This window comes from Echiichthys vipera, assembly GCF_963691815.1.
Source record: "Echiichthys vipera genome assembly, chromosome: 20".
Lineage (NCBI taxonomy): Eukaryota > Metazoa > Chordata > Actinopteri > Perciformes > Trachinidae > Echiichthys > Echiichthys vipera.
The window spans coordinates 5,016,971-5,036,818 of record NC_139845.1 but is presented as its reverse complement, the minus strand read 5'-3'; the positions used below and the strand labels follow the sequence as shown (position 1 = coordinate 5,036,818).

Here is a 19,848-nt window from a genome sequence, read left to right as displayed (position 1 = left end):
CCCTTTGGCCTTCACCTGGACAACCTGGGTTGTCACCTTAGAGCGGTTTGTCCAACAATAAAGTAAATTGTCAACAGATGCCAGATTAACACAAATAACTGGGAGGCCAGTGGTGCTTTGGTAATTATTAAAATTATTAAAAACCTGCTAGCACAGCAGTGATATAAGCTACAGTGGATATTCTATAAAATTCTGAACAATAAAAAATAACATTATTTCAGAATAAATCAAGTATTAACAACTTGTTTTGATCTCCAGTATGGGGATGACTTGCTTTTGGAGCCAACCTCCAGTGGCTCGAGCTAAATGCTAACACCAGCATAATAACATAGCCACAATAACAAAGCTAACATGCTGATGTTTAACAGCATCTTAGTTTAGCGTGTTAGCATGCTCACTCACGGCACATTTCACAAAAACTACTCCTTCACTGTTTCTCAATAGTCTGTCGTCATTAGTCAGCTTGAGTCTTGAGTCTTTCATATGTGGAAATGACCTTTTGTGGATGGTTCATTATAACATCTTAGCCTTACGCAGCCACTAATGCCATTCAGAGAAAATGACTCTATGACCCTCAGCGGTCCCTGTGCTGTCACCTGCTGCGGTTCCTTTCCAAATATGGATTTTGAAGGAAAGGGGGCACAATTCATTTGTGCCCTTTGACCCCGTGTCTTGATGAAAGGCATCTTTATCCATTTGAATTGAACACATCTGAAAAAGAAAAATAGAGCTATTCACCTCCTGCTTTAAGAAGGAACACCGATGAATGGAATTAACTGTGACCTTTGGTCTTTAAGATGGATGCACCTATGCAGGAGACTGACACTTAATTACATTTAACGGTTTTCAATTGTAAACAAAGAGCCCTCTCCCTGAATATATATAAGACAGCTGAGAGCCAAGTCACAACACTTGTGAAGGTAAGGGAGAACGAAACACTGTAGATACCATGGTCTCTATCTACTCTGTCCTGTACACTCTGGTGCTGTTCGCAGAGCTGAACAGCCACTTGGCCACTGAAGCCATGCCAGCTGCAGAAGACAGCACAGCGGTACAAGATGGCATGCTACTGGGGGACGAGCCCGCTGTGGTTCCCCACTCGTACAGACGAAACCTTGTGCTGGACACCGGTGTGAGGGATGAAGACGGGAGCCCTAAAATCCTCATTTTCTCAGTAAGTGTCACATTGGCAGTGTTGCTTTCAAAGTTTGAAGCCGTTTAAATGGTACAAAAATATTTGGGTTAGTGTCAAAGCTTGAGAACTTGTTTCTGGAAGTCATTTTCCAATCCTGTTATCATCTTTTCTTTTATTATTTGGCTGAATTAACCCTTTGATAGAGTTAGCTTCAATAACAATCAAATCTCATGTTACAAGCTATCCTTTTTCCCCAACAGGGTCCGATTTTCCCTGAGCGGGGAACATAGGGGTGACCCCGTTGATATTAGTCTTGTATTGCTAAACCATACTCAAGCACTGTATGGATCAGTTTGTGATTATTTTAAAGAAATCCAAGCATCTTGGGCGGCGCTAAGCTCCAGATGCAGCAACGGTGTCCTTGCAAAACAGATATAGCAGAACATAGCAGAAGTGGGCAGTGGACTGAACATCTAGTATGACAGACGACGTCGATATGAAACATATTTGGCAGACTTTAGCATCTGTATTAGCTTAGGGATGAGGTCGGGGTGGATGGTTTGGTCCTTTACCCAGGTGACTTCTATTAGTGTCCTGTGTAAAAGTGGAACTTACTTATTTTAACCCAAACCGTGATCTTTTCCTAAACCTCACCAAATGGTTTTGATTCCTAAATCTGCGACCGTGAAGCGTCACTACCCAGTGCATCAAAAAGCGACACCAAGGGGTGCTGACACAGTGTCGGTTGCAGCAGTTCAGAAACGACATTCAACATATCTGTGGTTTGCAGAAACGTTCATTGCCAAGATTTTTATTCTGGCGACGGAGTTGTATTTGGACTACTCTTAGTTAATTTATTCCATATAAATGTATCTGGCTAGTCTCCGTTAGCAGCCATTGAACTCTGCCAACAACAGTCATGCATCATAACTATTCATTGTATGAGATTTCTCTCCATAAACAACCGTAGTTCAACAACAACAAAGAGCACATTATCTCCATCCTGTGACTGAACAGTTGAACTCTTTCAATTGGTCACCGTCCTCACGTCTACTGTTAAGTCAATATTTCATACACTTCTATGAAAAACTTTTACGGCAGCGCTGGAAAACCGGGAAATACTATTAGCCGAAAAGGTCAAATGATCACAAGCCTATAAAGATTTATTGGAATCACAGTGGGAAGAATGATGATGTATCTGCTCCCTCAAACGTTTGGCTGCGACGTGTAAAGAGTTTATCTGGCGGTTGCGTCTCCTGTGAGTCATGAACATGGTGGTTATCTCTGCGGTAATAGGCAGCCATATTGGAGAGAACAAAGCCATCTGGGTAAACCAGGGGGGGGGGGATGGAAGAAAACAGGCCTCTGCGATATAATAAAAACGGGGAAACACATTTCTTCCATTTGGGGTTCTTGTGGCTTGGATCAGCTGGTAAAAGACACATCCAACACCTGTGCTGCAAGTGAAAGATAATCTTTGAAAGCTGTTGCAAATTTTCTGCAACTGTGACGATCCAGAGTTCAGATCCCGCGGTACGGAAATGCCCGTGTGGTCTTAAGGTGTCACATGCAATCACCGATCAATACTGTGTTTCAGGACATGGGGAAAGGACAAAGTATCCGTGGGATGAATCCAGCCTTCACCCGGAGCCTTCCTCTGCTCACGGACCGAAGCTTGAGCCACAACCCCGCTGACCACAGTTTGAAAATTGAGCGCAGAAACACCGACCTCGACAGTAAGTATCTGCAAACCCGTGTTATATAAACATACATGACCAGTAAAGTCGATTCTGTTCATAAACATCTATGCAAGTGTTCTTTACTGTCTTTATCCTTTCCTTCCAGTGCTTCGTTGTATGATAGGAAGAGTGTATCGACCCTGCTGGGAAGTATAGATGTCGCCGTCCTGCCCTGAATGTGCTGTAAATACTTCTTCCATACACATAGTATATGTGTGTGTGTGTTACATTGAGATGAATTTCCTTGTAGAAAATGTAGAAAATGAGTGCACAAACATGTAAAACCAAATAAAGTTTATTCAAAGTAGAAAAAAAGTCTGCATCATTTTTACAAAGTTGATTTCGTCGTGGAATTTTACAGGTTAAATAATAAACTGTACAACGAGTGATTAAATACATTAAGCGCCAAGTATGAAAGTGTACTGACCAACCAGTGATCGGCTATCAAATTTGATTCACGTCTCCCTCTGCTATATGAATAAAGTAACGCTCGACAGACAATTAATTTGCAATAATTGAGTGATTCAATTTACATAATTTTCCAAGCAAAAATGCTAAATTAACGTGAGTTTCCGCTTCTCAAATGTAAAAATGTTATGCTTTTATAAATTTTTTGACATGTACGCATTATTCGCCTTTCTTGCTAAGAGTTAAATGAGATGATCAGTACCACTCTTATGTACGCTAGGCTACACATGAAGCCACAGCCACCAGGCAATTAGCTTAGCTTAGCATAAAGACTGGAAATCTTGGGAAACCTTTATGACGCTACCATGGTAGTTAGCCGTATCCATACAATAGATGATCTGTATGCTAAATGCTACTGCTAGCCAGTTAGCTTAGCATAGCAGCTGGAATTGCGTGAAAGGGTTTATCTGGGTTCGTCCAAACCCTAAAAAAATCTGCTCACTAGCACCTCTAGATTTAACTAATTAACTTGTTAGATCTTGTTAAGTCTAGCAAGGCTAGGTGTTTAAGTGAAGTTAAGCAGCACGCTAGCTCTAGATTCATATTTAGTCATCCAACTCTCAGCAAGTAAGCAAATGAGTAGCCTACAATTCCCAAAAGGTATTCACTAAAACCTAATAGTCAACAGATTAACTGAGGCTCAAAATCCTCATTATTTGCAGCCTTAACCGGAACATTTCCGTTAAAGAGTCCGTGAAATAAAACACACGTGAGCTGCTTCGTGTGATGGCCATTTGACAGAAAGTGCACACGCTCTACCACCATGAAACCGAGTGACCGTTAGACTCTGAAGAAGCTGGTGAGCTTCCCCTGCCCTGCTATCAGCTTCTTCTTACTGGAGGCCTTGCCGACACCCTTGCCAGGCATTTTGACTGTGACACCGGTGTGCTGTTTCTTCTCCGGAGGCTCGTTCTCTGATCCTCCATGTTGGTCAGAATCCACCTGTTTCCTCTTGTTACCCTTTCTTTGCGTCTGAGCGCCAGTTTTCTTTCTGTTCCCCGGGCCCGCGCCTCTGTTTTGGGCATTTCCACATCTTGGCTCGAGAGCAGCCCCCCGCTGCACGCCGCTCTGCTCCTTATTCGGGCATTCAGAAGTCGACTTGGCTGGAGAGATTGAAACAAAGCAAGAGCAAGTGTGACAACCTGGCAGGAAGAAGGAAAAAAACAGGAAAATGTTGTGACGAAACTGCTGACGTTGGCAGTGCGTGGAAGGAGGCTGTGTGTTTATTCTATGAAGCTGAAATATAACATTTGTCATGTAACCTGATGGAGCGGAGCCTGAATTCCCTCAGAACAAAAGACAGAAGGGGAAATGGGCAAAAATTCTGTGAGGCATGTGTGCTTTTTAAAGTGTTTTTTGTTTTTTTAAACTACAGATGTGGATACGAGTAGGTTTGGTAGAATGGGGAATCATTTAATGGCTGATTGTAAGTACCAGTCCCAGAACTGGGGCTGGGAACGGTTCAAGGCTGGAGCTGAGAAGGTGCGCCTGGGCCTCAGTCCAGCTGTGTGGCGTCAGAGGAAACAGAAATCCATCCCAGCAGAAAGGGAACGCTGCACCGCTCGTGTTGACATTTTGAGCTTTTCTCCACATGAAGCGCCCAAAAAAAAAAAAGACATGATGAAAATTGAAAAGCTTTAAAAGAGTATGTACCTTCTTTGGTCGTCTCCTCCACATCAGAGCTGCACTCCTCTTCCACAGCGGGGATGGTTGGGCGTTTGGGCGCTGGGTGCACGCAGGTCGGGATCTGGCTGGCGCTGGGGAACTCCAGCACGCGGTTGAGCGGCAGATCTTCATCATTGTATGTGCATGCAAACTGGGATCGTATTGATCTGTCTCTGGGCTGAAATCCACATAAAAATAAAAACATTAATTGAGCTGATTTGACATGGAGACGTTGTTGGTGATCGGTCTTGATGACTCGGGGCAGGTGGCCTAGGTTTCCAGCTTTGTGGCTTTTTACTTATATTTTGGACAACAAAAAGCTACCTAGTTCACACTCCAATTTCACGAATTTCTGTACCACATTTAAAGATATCAATATACAATCGTCAACCTCATGGTGGCGCTAAAGTCAGGGGATCACCAAAGTCCTGGGGCCAAAAACAGGCCACGGTATATGGAGATTGACTAATTTTTGGAGACAGCCTCAAGTGGCCAATCAATGGACTGCAGTTTTTGGCAGATTGTTTAAATGATGCATTTACTACAACGATCAACCTCAAAAACACGGCAAAAACTTGCGGCAATATTAAAATGTTTCTGTGGCCCGGTGGCATATTCATGCGTTTCCGCCGGGAAGAAAGTCTTTGTAACGTAGGTCAACGTGTCACAGGACTCGGTTTAGTTTGGCTCTCTCTCGCCAAACTTCGCTGCTAAAAGTTAAACTGTCCCCGACTTTTAGTTTGGCTGCACTTCACTGCAGAATCAAACCGCCGCAGCTCGAAGTAGCCGCCGTAGCTTTCCATTGGTGTTGCTTGGCAGCTGGGCGCACATTGCTGCTGCTTGGTCTGTTTTTCAACGGCGGGGATTGATCCTCAAGGAACCATGAATATCTGTACCAAAGTTCATGTCAACCCGTCCAAAAGTTATCCAAACATTTCACTCAATTCACAAAAAATGGAATTGGCGGTGACATTGTTGTTGGTCAGTATCAATGACTGAAGGGCCTGTGGCCAAGATTCCTGGCTTTCGAAATATATTTATGATTACAGGTCACCTGATGAGGAGACAATAAAAAGGCTGACGAATAATTAATTAGCCCAACTTTACACTTTGACCAGGAGAAACTGTTCCTTCGATCTTACCACAATTACATGTGAGACAGTAGAGAAGCACCTCATTAAAAAGCCTTTTTCCGAACAGCCTAGTTAGTATTAACAAAGCCAATGATGCTGAAGACTCCAATCTTGGCCCTGGGGCACACAGATCAACAGCTTTTCAACCACTGTTTGATCTACGTCTGCTTGGGATTATCACAATCCAAGGATTTCACCCTTCAGGCCAGTGGGCCACAGTAGGGAGGGGAAAATCGGAGGGAAAAATACAGCGAGCAAAGCTGGGTGGGTCCTTAAAGCACAAAGGGATCAAAGCCTTTGTGCTTTTCAAAAGAACTTCTTAAAAGAGCACCTAAAACAACAGCAACCCTAAGAACAAGGCACACTTCAATAACGGAGCTAAAAATGTATACTGCCCCTGGTTGCATGCTAATAAAACATATCTGAAACAATGGGAGGGGATGGAAGAGTGAACACAGCCAAACTATGACTGACGGATCACATCTAATCCAATTACAACAGGTGGGAGCCCAACATGGCACCGTGTGGTCAGACTGCCCTCATTCCTCTGAAGATGGCTGTCCTGAAATAACCTCTGCACAGCGCCTGAACCCACGCCGGAGACACCTGACTAACACATTCCTGATAATGCTTTCCAAAAAGCAGGTGCAAGCAATTTCTGCAGCCTTGTGTCTTGACACGCAGGTGATAGAAGTGAGAACAGGTGCGCCATTAATACTATCACCGTCCGAGACTGATCGAAGCATTATCATGTAATCCAATGCATCTTTTTTTTTCACAAACATAATTACGATGACGTCACAGAAGAGCCGCACTGAACGGTTTCAAAGTCGTGACTGAGTCTGGATCATTTGTGGCACCGAGACAAAGATCTGGAAACGTCCCAAAGAGCAGAAACTAAATCTGTCCATCTCCGTGTGTGCCAGTTGACGTCAGTGCATGATGAAACCGCTGGAGAAGTCTGGGATAAAGTCATTCAGCAGACAACAGGAAACAATAACCTTTCAAGTTCCCCTCGCTAGTCGAATTACGCGACTGATATGGCATCTTCAAAGTGAAATTGATGCAGAAAGCTTCCGCTCGCTGAGTTCAGGAAGCGGTGAGCTGCCCAGGGACCATTACAGCGCACTCAAACAGGAAGGCAGCCAGATTGTGGGGAGCTAAAATGACATCTGCTAGCGCAATCAAATAAAGGAGCCATTTCACAAAATGTGTTTAGCATACATGGAAGTTCACACAGTGGAGCTGCCTCGTGCTAAAAAAGACCAGTCCTGCCTTTTTTGAAAATGTAAAGCTGGTCTTGTCAGTGTGTGTTTTTTGGGTGACTCAGCAGTTGTGGAGGGAACAACAACAGTGGAAGTTACCACCATGTAAATATACTCCGTTACAGTAAAGGTATGAAAGTACCGGCAGCAAAATGTCTGAAGGTATAAAGAATAAAAGGACTCATAAGGGAACAGAATGACTGCGTTCAGTGTGATATTATAAATATGATATATTTGGATAACAGATGCATTCATGTAAGCATTTTATGTTTTCACTCATTCATTAATCTTCAACCGCTTGTCCCTGTCGGGGTGGCGGGGGGCTGGAGCCGATCCCAGCTGACATTGGGCGTGAGGCGGGGTACACCCTGGACAGGACGCCAGTCTATCACAGGACACATAGAGACGAACAGAGACAGACAACCATTCACACCTACGGGTGATTTAGAGTCATCAATGAACCGAACACCTGCACGTCTTTGGACTGTGGGAGGAAACCGTAGAAAACCCATGCAGACACGGGGAGAACATGCAAACTCCACACAGAAGGGCCCCAGCCGGGATTTGAACCAGGAACCCTCTCGCTGTGAGGCTGTTATTAAAAAAATTGTGGACTTTATTTTTAGGCCATATTGTTGTGCTATAAACTTGCTCTGTAAATCACGAAACATGCAGGGTTTTTTTGAGTTAGAACGTTTTTTTTTCCTGTTTTCACTAAAATGTTAAATGTTCTTTCAGTTTTTTTATTTTGTATTTCAACAAGAAATGTGTGGCTGGCGTCTCCCTTAGAGAGAGGGGGAGAAGTTCAGCATCCGTGAGGAACTCGGAGTAGAGCCGCTGCTCCTTTGCGTTGAAAGGAGCCAGTTGAGGTGGTTCAGGATCATCTGGTAAGGATGAACCCTGGGCGCCTCCCTAGGGAGGTGTTCCAGGCACGTCCAGCTGGGAGGAGGCCTCGGGGAAGACCCAGGACCAGGTGGAGAGATTAGATCTCCACACTGGCCTGGGAACGCCTCAGGATCCCCCAGTTAGAGCTGGTTAATGTGGCCCGGGAAAGGGAAGTTTGGGGTCCCCTGCTGGAGCTGCTGCCCCCGCGACCCGACCCCGGATAAGAGGCTGAAGTTGAGATGAAGCCATGTGTTGTATTTCAGCAGTATACTGATATCGTTATCGCCATATTCAACATCTTTACCACACATTTCCCCGTTCCTCGTGCAGCTCCGGTAAAGCAGCCTAGAATGGAAAACTCTAGCACCTTAAAAATGGTACAGCACTTAAATAAATGTGTACATTACTTTCCACCGGGTGCGAGCGCTAAATCAAATAACCCCAAACCAGTGAGGTCTGTATATTCAAAACATATCTGCAACAAAGTGCTGCATAATCATAATGAGACAGATTCTCTCACCCTGATCCCAGAACAGCTGAGCTCACAGCCAGGGAGGAAGGAAGGAAGGAGATATCAATATCAGATATACAGTGTGTTATATTGTGCACCGTAAGCAAATGGCGCTGAGCCCTGACAATCGGATAACTTATCATCAGGACTGGTTAATGGTTTGAATCCCCCACGAATAAGCCGTTTTATGCCATGGATTTAAAACGGCACCCTCAAAACCGACACGAAGAGCTAAAACACAGCTGTGCAAACGGGAACGGTGGAAGTCAGTTAAGATGTGAGCTTCGGCTAAGCAAATAAATAATATAATACCAGGGAGAAATTACAGGATGTAAAGACATTATTTTCTATGTTTGTACATCTGATTCAATTTGAAATAACTGATGGTTTGGATTTGGGGCTCTTGGACGAAGGGGGCCCACGTTACCTTGGGTTTGAGCGAGTCTAGCCGGCTCTGGACTCTGTTCTTTAGAGGTTCTGGAGAGCTTCCAGTAGACACTTCGGGGGATCTGAGGGGTGAGCCACAATGAGGAGGCAGAGAGAAGAGGTTTATAAATTAGAAAAGCAAGAAGGTCACACGCTCACACTACTGTTCCCTCTGTGTTGCAGCTGCACACGATCGCAGTTTGAGCTGATGTTTGGGGCTTTTTCGCTTCAAATTGGATGTCATGCACCTCCGACACAATGTTGGTTACCCCCCTTTTTTTTTTTTGAGATTGTTATTTTTATTTCAGATGTTTGACCAGAGAAATTGTTCCAGCGTGGTGTGGGAGGATTTTCCTTCAGTCTTGAGTTGTACGGTCTCGTGTTGGTGTACAGTAATTTGCCATTTCAGGGGCTTTCCCACTCACACTGATTCCTGCCCTAATGAAAATAGTCAAATCTAGTTCAAAGCTCTGGGACGTTTTTATAGTAAACAATAACTTTTAAAAGGTCCCGTATTGTATAAAGTCAGATTTCCATGTTTTGTATTAATTATAAAGTAGTTGGAGCTGCTGCATAAATACTGTGAAAGTGTCAAAACATCCAAGCCGCGGAGAAATTCACACAGTCATATTCAGAAACTGTGTCTTTAAACGAGCCGTCGGGACTTCCTGTACGGTCGTGATGTCACAACCTCTCGTTCTTTAGTATAAAGTGGTGCTGCAATCATTCCCCGGCTGCAATGACAGTGCAGAGAGAGAGAGTGCAGATGCAGACCTGTAAACGCTGACCAATCGGAGCAGACTGGGCTTTTTCAGGAGGGGGTCTTAAAGAGACAGGCGCTAAAACGGAGCGTTTCAGGCAGAGGGTGAATACAGGTGTATTCAGACAGACAGGATGAGAAAAATGTGTTTTTGAACATTAAAGCATGTAAACAGGTTCTAGTACAAACCCAAAATACAAGTATAAACCTAAAGAAGAGCAGAATATGGGACTTTTAAATGATCAGTGTTGTACCTGAGCCCTTAAGGATGTAACAAAGCCTTTATCTTAATATAAGACCGTCACAGTTCCAGTCTACGGATCTATACACATGGTAAACTGACACTAAAATAAAATGAAAGAATAACCCTAAAAGACATTTGTGCCAACCTGTACAAAGTGAGGAAGCAGGTCCCCTCTGCTTCCCCGAGGACAGGCTGGTCCTCAGACAGCAGGTCCGCCTTGTTCTGACACGGAGGCGTCAGCGCTTCTTCGTCCAGCAGAGCCATCAGCAGCTTCACAGTGTCCCGACCTCCGAAGGCGGTACAGTGATTGACTGCGTGTGCTTTTGGCTGGAGAGGAAGATGAACACAGCTCCAATCAGTGCATTATTAGAGGAGATGAACTGTTTTTTTTTGTGTGTGTGTGTGAATGCATTGACTTCAGTAGGGAAGGGAGAAGCCAAAAGTGTAGCTGACATGGCTGGAGAGCAGAGGTTATACGTTACCCTGGCAGGGCTGATCCCCGTCTCGCTTCCATTAGCAATCTGTTTCTGGATCTGGTACAAATGGCAGATCCTCTCCCTCAGCTCCTTCGCCGTCTCCTCGGCTGCGGCGTGCACCGCGTCCCCGCTGCCGCGTCCCTTCACCAGCACCGCCCTGATGGCAGTCACCAGCCTGGCTCCACATACACTGAGGATTAAAAACACAGAGACAGTCACAATGACATCTGCTGGGAGAGCGCTGTTGTGCCGTAGGTAGAGAGAGAGGGAGAGGGAGAGAGAGAGAGGGAGAAAAAACCCTGCAATAGACCCTTTCTTCTGCAGAACACACATACAGGTTTTCATCTGGATGGAATTAATAGTGTTAAGAGTTCAGCCAGTATTTGCCAACATGAATAACTCTCTCCTAAAAATGAAAACCCCAGAAAAGCCAGGCCTTAGCCCGAATGTCTTCAGAATATATACGGCTGCTTCACTTTCAATTAATTGGACCCTGACTTTAAGGGCTCAGAGTAATTGTTTCGGTGTTAACATCCAGTTGAGCTTTATTTCACTGTACCGCGGCTCTGCCAATGTTAACAGTTATGGAGCAGAAAATGTGCTCCAAATCCCTGTTAAAGTCACCCTGGCCACGGTCGCTGCGCTCGCCGATTGACTGTCAGCGGACAAACTCCAGGATTTTCATCTTTATAGTTTCGGGGGATTTTCGCCCCATGCTTGCAACACCGTCTGCGGTGCCTGCATGTCCAAAAATCATAGCAACATATCACTTCTGTACGTCACTAACAGTCAAGTGCACTAAAGCATTGCTAGAGGGGATCGCAGTGAGGTGGAGGGGGCTGTGGTCCGACCCTGACCCCGGCTCTGATGTGAGCGAGCAGGGGCTCAGTAACAGAATCACTTGGGAAAACAGATGTTCAGTGAACAAGGGGCCCTGAACTCTCCATAGTAGGTGTTTGTATGAGGAAATACAGTACTCCTCTGAGAGCGTAAAGGCACTGCCTGTTGAAAGACACATGTTGGCCCGGTTCGTGAGCGTCTCATCAGACGTGGAGCGCTCTCATCAGCCCGCGTGAACCGAAAACCCTCAGAAGAGCAGCGGAGGGTCAGATCCACTGCAACCCAAACATCACGACGTGTTGATACGGCGAGGCCGAGGGAGCAAACGTCGCTACTGGGACCTCTACAAAGGGTGCTTCCAACGGCTTCACCTCGAAAAGCTTCGACCCTCACATGACTGAGCGGCTAAATCACTTCTGATAACCGCTTTTGTGGTGGCGCCAAATGCTCTGACATCCAAAAATAACCCGTAATGGTATGGGGAACGATCTGGGGAAGATGGGCTTTGATGCGGCAAAGATGAACATGCTTTAGCGATCCAAAATGTTATCATGAGCAGCTTAGATGGGAGTCATTACGCGGGATTTGAAGGAAATAATAAGAAGCTGCGGTGGGACAGGTGGATTTTACGATCGCAGGTGTGATTCCAGTGCACAGGTGTCTGCCAGGCCGATACACCCGGCCGTAAATATCCCATCCAGTAGCAGCAGCAGCAGGACCCCCCACACAGAGCCGAGCAGAACTTTATCCAACTGATGAGAATTGAACCGACCACAGCAGAGAGGAAACAGAGTTTAACCTGAATCGCAGGAAGAAGTGAAGCAATTCAAAGAAAAATCCCACTCAGTCATAAATCCAGAGTTTTAGTGGTTTTGACCTCAGACGCTGCCAGGTACCGACGCAGGCTCAACTTTTTCTTGGAAGGTCCGGTTCCCCCAAATCAGCTCAGGACGATTTCTCTGGAAATGGATTATGTGTTTAATAGGAGCATTAGACTGCAATAGAGTAAGAGCAGCATTTTGTAATAATGCATTGTTTGAAATTAGGGCTGGAAGCAGTTGAAGATGAGATGAGATGAGATTAGGTATGGTCAAAATCTTTCTATCCACGTATTCTGTAGATCCTTTCCAATCTCAATAACGATGTGATATAGCATGTTTTCTGGTAATTCAATTAATTGTCTTTACGAAATAAAGACAATTGTTCGCCTGTGAATGTTCTCATTCGTCCAGGTCGTCGTTATCCTCAAAGCAATTTCAGTCAAAAGCAACTGGACTTGGTTGTTTGTCTAGGAAGACGTTTCACCTCTCATCCAAGAGGCTTCATCAGTTCATGTACGCATCTGACCAGGCTGGGACTGGACCAGGACCAGGCTGGGACTAACTGGTGTGGAGATCCAGGTATTTAACCTCTCACAAGGCCGATGATGTCACTGACACCCTTTGTGCTCCAAGTGCCCACGCCCGTCGCCCGTCAAAGACAATTGTTGTATTGGCTACTGCTGCAAATGCTTGACAAATGAAAAGTGCTGAGTATTTTTGGGATTTTATTAAGAACTTTAGGGCAAAATGAACAGTTTCGAGTGTCAGTGACAAAGGGATTTCACACGATGCTGTCGCAATGAAGGAATGCCGGGACACCGGCTTTTTAGTCATTCACACGGGCCGAGGAAAGGCAGCGTAATGTTGCCCAAGTCGTGATTACACAGAACACACAAATTGCCAACTTTATACATTATAGTAGCACAAAAGAGAAGGACAGAGACGGACTGCAGCACCCGTGCATGTGTGTGTGTTAGAGAGAGAGAGAGATTGTACGCAATGTTTCTGTAAGTTATTAATAACTTTGGCTACTGTGAACGCTACTTTGTCACTTTTTGACGTGCCTCTGGGTCGACTTGTGCATCACTCCTGCGTGTCGTTCCGCCCTGCTGGCTCTCATTCACACAGAGACGCGGCTGAAAATAGTCCTCAACGAATGCACATTTCCTCCAGTTAGAGGAGGATTTGATAAAAACTACAGTGCTGTTTGGGGAAATTACGTAGCCATTAAATAGCCATTATATTGTGACCCTGGGCAACTAGCAGTGTAAACCAGTGAACTGTCAACGTTTTAAACAAACATTATATACCGTGTTAATTAGTGAGGTGCTGGTAGGTGGATTTTTTTTTTCAGAAGAGCAGGCTAGCTGTTTCCACTCTTTGTGCTAAGCTAGGCTAAGCTAACTTATTGCTTATGGTGCGTTCCATGTACCTCGGATGTCGAAAGTCGGAGCTGGGAATGACGTCAAACCCGAGTTATCAGCGTTTCAGTTATCAAGTTGGAAAAAACACAGCTGAAACTAGCAGGCTATGGTTAGCTGTTGTTGCACGTCCTGCTTTGTAGCTCGCATATACACATGAAATATGTAAATTACACTATGACAGCCTTTCAAAAAATATACACACATCTAACAACACTATGTACAGGGCTGCCTTATTGTGACAACAAATAGTCAAAACTGTTAATAAAAGGATTATTACAGGAGCTTCTTTACTGTTTCAAACCGGGGCAGCCATCTTTAAATGTCAACTCGGGGGTTGCGTGGATCGTCCAACTTTCCAAGTCGGAAATCCGACCTCGCGGGTTCCAGTTAAAAGTTTTGAATCGGACCTCGGGAAAATCCCGACTTCCGAGTACAACTGGAACGCACCTTTATAACTAACTGACGGATAAGAGATCGGTGTCACTGCTCCCATCTAACTCTCCCCAGAGCTAAATAAACCTATTCTCTGCAGCGTTTGTTTTCTTATATTTGAATCAAGTTTTCTTTTTTTAATAAACATGTGATATTATTCAAAAAGTGAAAACCATAGAAGATCATAAACCACAATGCTGCAATTTGTTTGGTTACTTCTTGTGGACCACAGACAAGAAGATTGCAATGACTCTTAGTGGCTTCATGGTCTTCTGCTCTAGCATGAGCATCGGTTTACCAGAACAAACCTGATGACGAGTTCATAGAACTTTTCCATGCCCTGTGGCAATCCAGAAGTTGCCGTCCAATCTGGTCTGGATTTCAGACACAATTAGGATGCAGTCTTTTGAAAGTATTGTGGGACCAGGGCCACAAACAAATACATCGCTGGACTGTCCAAAATCATCTTTTCAATCACGTGGGATACTTTTAAACTCTGTTAGTGCCAGTTAGGGTCACATTGAGGGCATAGTTGGTTCTATGAGGTACTTAACCGTAGTCAGTGTGTGACCTACAGTAGATGGAGGTCAGAAAACCCCCAGTTTGGAGAATAAGACAAGAGGACGGGCACTGAAACTAAGAAATGTACTGCTGTGGATTGGGGCTGCAGTTAAAGGTTTTTTCGTCACAGAACATGTGTTTTCACTGCTTGACCTCGCTGTCAGACAGCCCTTTTGATGTTTACGCGGGGGAACTGAAGCTGTTCTGTGCTCTCGTCAAAGCCACCAGACTCCACTGACAAAAACAGTCATTTCACCTCATAGAACACCGGAGTTGCTGGTCTACTTCTGCTTCTTTTGGTTAGTTTTGTTAATTCCTAACCTTAAAAAAACGCCAAACTCACATAGTCACACAAACAAACTAACCGCGGAGCGAGCAACTCCTCTGCTTCCTTCTAGCTAAAATGACTGTTTTTGTCAATGGAGTCTGGTGGCTTTGATGAGAGCAAAGAACGGCTTCAGTTCCCCAGCATAAGCATAAAAAGGGCTGACTGACAGCGAGATAAAGCAGTGAAAATATTGGTAATATAACATTCACCACCTACTGTAGGTAATATACTGACAATGGGTAAGTACCTCATTCAACCACACTTCAAAAAAATTATAAACCATCGCTTAAATAGTAAGTAAATGAACGATGAAATTCCTTCACGTTTTAGGTTTCTGCTCCCGTTGTGCTTCGCAAAACGTTTACAACTTCAATTCAAATTTGATTTATATTCAAATGAGCACATCCCTGCCTCCCAACATTCACAGCTGACTCTGTCACAAGAAGGGAGGCTTTACGTAAGAAGCAGCAGCAGCAGCTGTAAGACAGGGAGCGGGAGTGGGAGCCTGGATTAAGCTGCTGTGTACCTTGGGTCAGGAATCTCCCCCAGGATTTCTTCCAGGTTGTCTAGAAACTGGACAAAGTCCGACAGGCCTTTGACATGTTTCCTCAGTGGGTCAGACTCAGCTGGAGCGTAGCCCTTCCCTCCGAGCTGGATGGCCCTCACAAAAGATGTCACAGCCTGCAGAAGCATGAAAGAGACCCAAATGTTACGCCAAAGACCACTGCTCCAATTTTAACGTCATTAGTTTGGATTTTCTAGTGACGTAAAGTGTGAACACATCATCGCTAAAGCCTATAAAGCACATCCAGAGTGGGGGTGTCACTTACCAAGAAGAGAGAAGTGTTGTCGTTATGTGCAGCGTGCTTTATGTCGGTGAATGCCTGGCGTCCAAGAGTGCGACCGGGGACGTCGAGGGTTAGCGCCAACGCCATGTCGTTCTTGGCATTCACGAGCAAACTCAGATAGGAGCAGAAAACCCGTCTCACCGCCATTTTCAGCTGTTGGTCATAAACAGAATGAACACCTTTATCATTTTTGGTTAGAAAACATTAATAATCAGTTCAGGAGTTAGGTGAGAATATCGCCACTGCTCATTTCTGTGTGCTAAATAGGAAGCTGCAGCCAGTTAGCTTAGCTTAGCATAAAGACTGGAAACAGGCTCACACAGCTAGCCTGGCTGTGACAAACTCCATCTTCAAATACTCACTAATTACCAAGATGTATATAATTTCCTTGAATTGGCACAAAAACTGAAGTGTGCAAATTAGAATTGGATGCATTTCAGACTTATTTCTCACGACAAACAGCAGCTGAGCGCCCGTATTAAACTCCAGCGATGACATCACTGGAGCTGGTGGTGCAGCAGCGAGCCTCCACATAAAAAAACCCATAAATTCACAAGTGGCAGAGAATAAGTGGAGAGGAATGAGACTGTGTTACAGAAGCTCCTGTCCGGCCCCGCGTCGTGTTGTTTTAAAACAACTGCCTGGTAATTGAATTCACGCTGCGCTCTTAAATCCAAAGTGATGTGATATAGAGTTCCTGTCAATAAGAGCAGGATGGATTCCAGACAGAAATGAAAGTAAACTGTGAACACTGGGAAAGTAAATGCGTGGACTATCGCCAGCGGAAGGAGAAGCATTTAATTTTCCTCTAGAAAACTTTATATGGAGGGTAGAGGGCAAAGTGGAAAGAAGGGTTTCTCGTGGTGGTTTATGAAATAAGTTACACCTTTTTTTATTAGTGTGTGTGAAAGCAGGACTGGGCCTACCTGTGAGCTGCAGGGCCTGCTTTTACTGGACGGTGTTGACGGGACCGAAGAGTCTGCTGACTCTGAGACCTCCATGTTGCCCGATAAGAACTCGAACAACTGGATCTTGGCAAAAGAATAAGAAAAAAGTTAGTCTGAGAGATACAGCAATGGGCCTTATCTCTAACTCAGCAGCAGATCTGATCATCCCCAATCATCGGTATGCTTTCAACCGGCTCACCGGGCTCACGGGCTCCACCGGGTCTGAATCCGCCAGTCTCAGCTGTTTGTACATGGAAAGGATATCGACCAGGTCCACAGTGTTGGAGCGTTTCAGGAAGGATTCGTACGCCTCCAGGATGAGATCATAGTTCTCCAAGCGTGCAAAGCTGGGGGGCGGCAGGTGAAGTTTGTCTAACAGTAAGTGTTTCCAGGCCATCAGGACATCACTCAGAGCCACTTTGAACTCTCCGCCGTGCTGTCACAGGAAGAGAGAAAACAGTGAAAGCAGCGGCCGTAATTACTGACGGCCTGGAACCAATCAGTTCAAAGGCAGAAAGACCTTCTCGCCGCGGTCCAACAGCGGGCCATGAGCGGTCTCAGCTGGAAACCTGTGGTAATATCATCAGTTATAGACGTGATGACAGTCAGCCTGATGGTTCAATTGAATTATGCCATGATGATGATGATGTGAACTGGGCTCGTACAGCTTTGCTTATGGGCCGCCGGGTAACTTACAGCAGCAGCAGCAGCACAAGGAAAACCGACAATGCCTTATTCCTCAAAGTGTTAGAACTTTTTATTTCATTTGTTGGTTTGCATCCCTCTGCAAGGTGTTGTTAGCCTCAGCTCTAAAGTTAGCAACAAAGCTCCCACAGCTGAGTGTTAGCAGACCCCTGGCATTCAGCTATACAATGCTGCTCCAAGAGACACATACAGGACTACAAAGAGACGCAAAACAACTCTAAAGAAACACAAACATCACAACAAAAAAGGGGGAAAACAACAAAAAAGAGACACAAGATGACTACGAGACAGTGTAGAACAAAGAAACACACACAAGACACAAAATAACAACAAAAATGGGGTAAAATGGCCACAAAGAGACACAAAACAACTACAAAGAGAACCAAAACAACCACAAAAAGACATAAGACGACTACAGACAAAATTACCACAAAGGGACACAAACTAACTATAAAAAGACAAAAAATAACAATTAAGATACACAAAATTACCACAAAAAGACGTGAAACTACCACAAAGAGACACAAAACAACCATGAAAAACACAAAAACAACCACAATTTGACACAAAACAACCACAAAGAGACATAAGACAACTACAGACAAAATGACCACAAAGGGTCACAAAGCAACCACATAGAGACACAAAACAACCACAAAGAGACACAAAATTACCACAAAAGACCCAAAACAACCACAAAGAGACACAAAACAACCACAAAGAGACACAAAACAACCACAAAGAGACACAAAACAACCACAAAGAGACACAAAACAACCACAAAGAGACATAAGACGACTACAGACAAAATTACCACAAAGGGACACAAACTAACTACAAAAAACTACCACAAAGAGACACAGAATTACCACAGAGACCCAAAGCAACCACAAAAAAGACAAAAACGACCACAAATTGACACAAATCAACCACAAAAAGACATGGAAGGCCTACAAATAGACACACAAATTGTTTGGATGAATTGTTTGTGCGCACACTTGTTTTGCCACTAATTGCTCCCTGAACAAATGAAGTATTTTGAAATGAATCCATCTGACGATTGATTGGTACCTGCTTCTGAACTTCCGCCATGGCGAGCTGCAGCAACAGCAGCATGCCATCAGCTCCGTGGATGGTGGTCCTCTCAGAGTGTAAGACCCTGTGGCACTCTCGCCTGAAGACTTTAACCATCACCTTTAGACCGTCTCCCAAAGCCTCCATTCTCTCCTAAAACAGCATTAAAGACGACAATACTCAATCCAAACCTTTTATAGACTTAAAAGAAAGATGTGAAATCACTTTGCTCTCAATTTTGTTTACTTGAACCTTGATGTTGCACTTTAAACAATGGAATTAAAATCAGTTTAGCTGCTTTGATGAGCAGCTAAACTGATTTCCAATGTTTGATTTATTGATTCACACACAATCATTCAAATACAAAACAACACACCATAAAACAAAAACAAATAAATTACAGGCTGAAATTCAATTTGATGAAAACAGAATACAACGATAATAGCAGGCTAAAAATAAGTGTAGAACAAATTAGAAAAAACAAAAATAAGACATTAGGACTTACAAACCAAGGGAGGAAATGTAAATAAAGGAGAACAACAATGATCAAAGCACAATGGCAATAAAATACTGTATATTGTATAACCCTGAAAATGTAACTTTTAAAAGGAACATAATATAGCCATTAACTATTAAATAAACACAAAAGTAATCCCTGGACAGGCTGTTAAAACTGTCTTTTCTCTACCATAGAGAGGAAATGCATTGGCCTTGGTGTAACTGTACACAATGGCACCGAGGTAACTCAACTTACTGTTTATTCCACAACGAGTATCATAACGTGTCTTTATGTACACACATAACTGGTAATATAACACGTTTATGGCTACACACAATCATAGACAATGCTAATTTAACGGTGCAAACCTCTAATATTGCAGCAGTATCCCTGAACACACGTCCACGACGAAAACAAGCAGCTGTTTTGAATTTTTAAACTGCCCGTGACGTTTGCTGCTTTTGACCAATCAGCTTTAAGAAGACAACACAGGTAGTGATCGACTAAAAACGTATTTTTCTACTACGTTATGTTTTTTTAAAGTGTCGTATCAGAACACTAAAAATTAGTATTTATATTAAATTATACTTTCTAAGTCAAGAATTTGCCACTATATCGCAATGTGGGTGAGTTCTTGTCGTATATGTTGCGCGGACACCCCT

The 19,848-nt window shown here is 44.1% G+C and overlaps 1 protein-coding gene across 1 annotated transcript; it reads right to left on the bottom strand.

Moving 5' to 3' along the window:
• Nucleotides 1-4,122: 4,122 nt before the first annotated feature.
• parpbp (PARP1 binding protein) lies at nt 4,123-18,834 on the bottom strand (the record flags this gene model as incomplete). The annotated part of the gene is made up of 10 exons (XM_083934949.1): nt 4,123-4,445; nt 4,996-5,185; nt 9,229-9,310; nt 10,377-10,558; nt 10,714-10,897; nt 15,640-15,794; nt 15,944-16,114; nt 16,888-16,992; nt 17,108-17,344; nt 18,685-18,834. The coding sequence occupies 10 exons, from the start codon at nt 18,832-18,834 to the stop codon at nt 4,123-4,125; spliced, it is 1,779 nt and encodes a 592-aa protein (XP_083791075.1).
• Nucleotides 18,835-19,848: the final 1,014 nt, after the last annotated feature.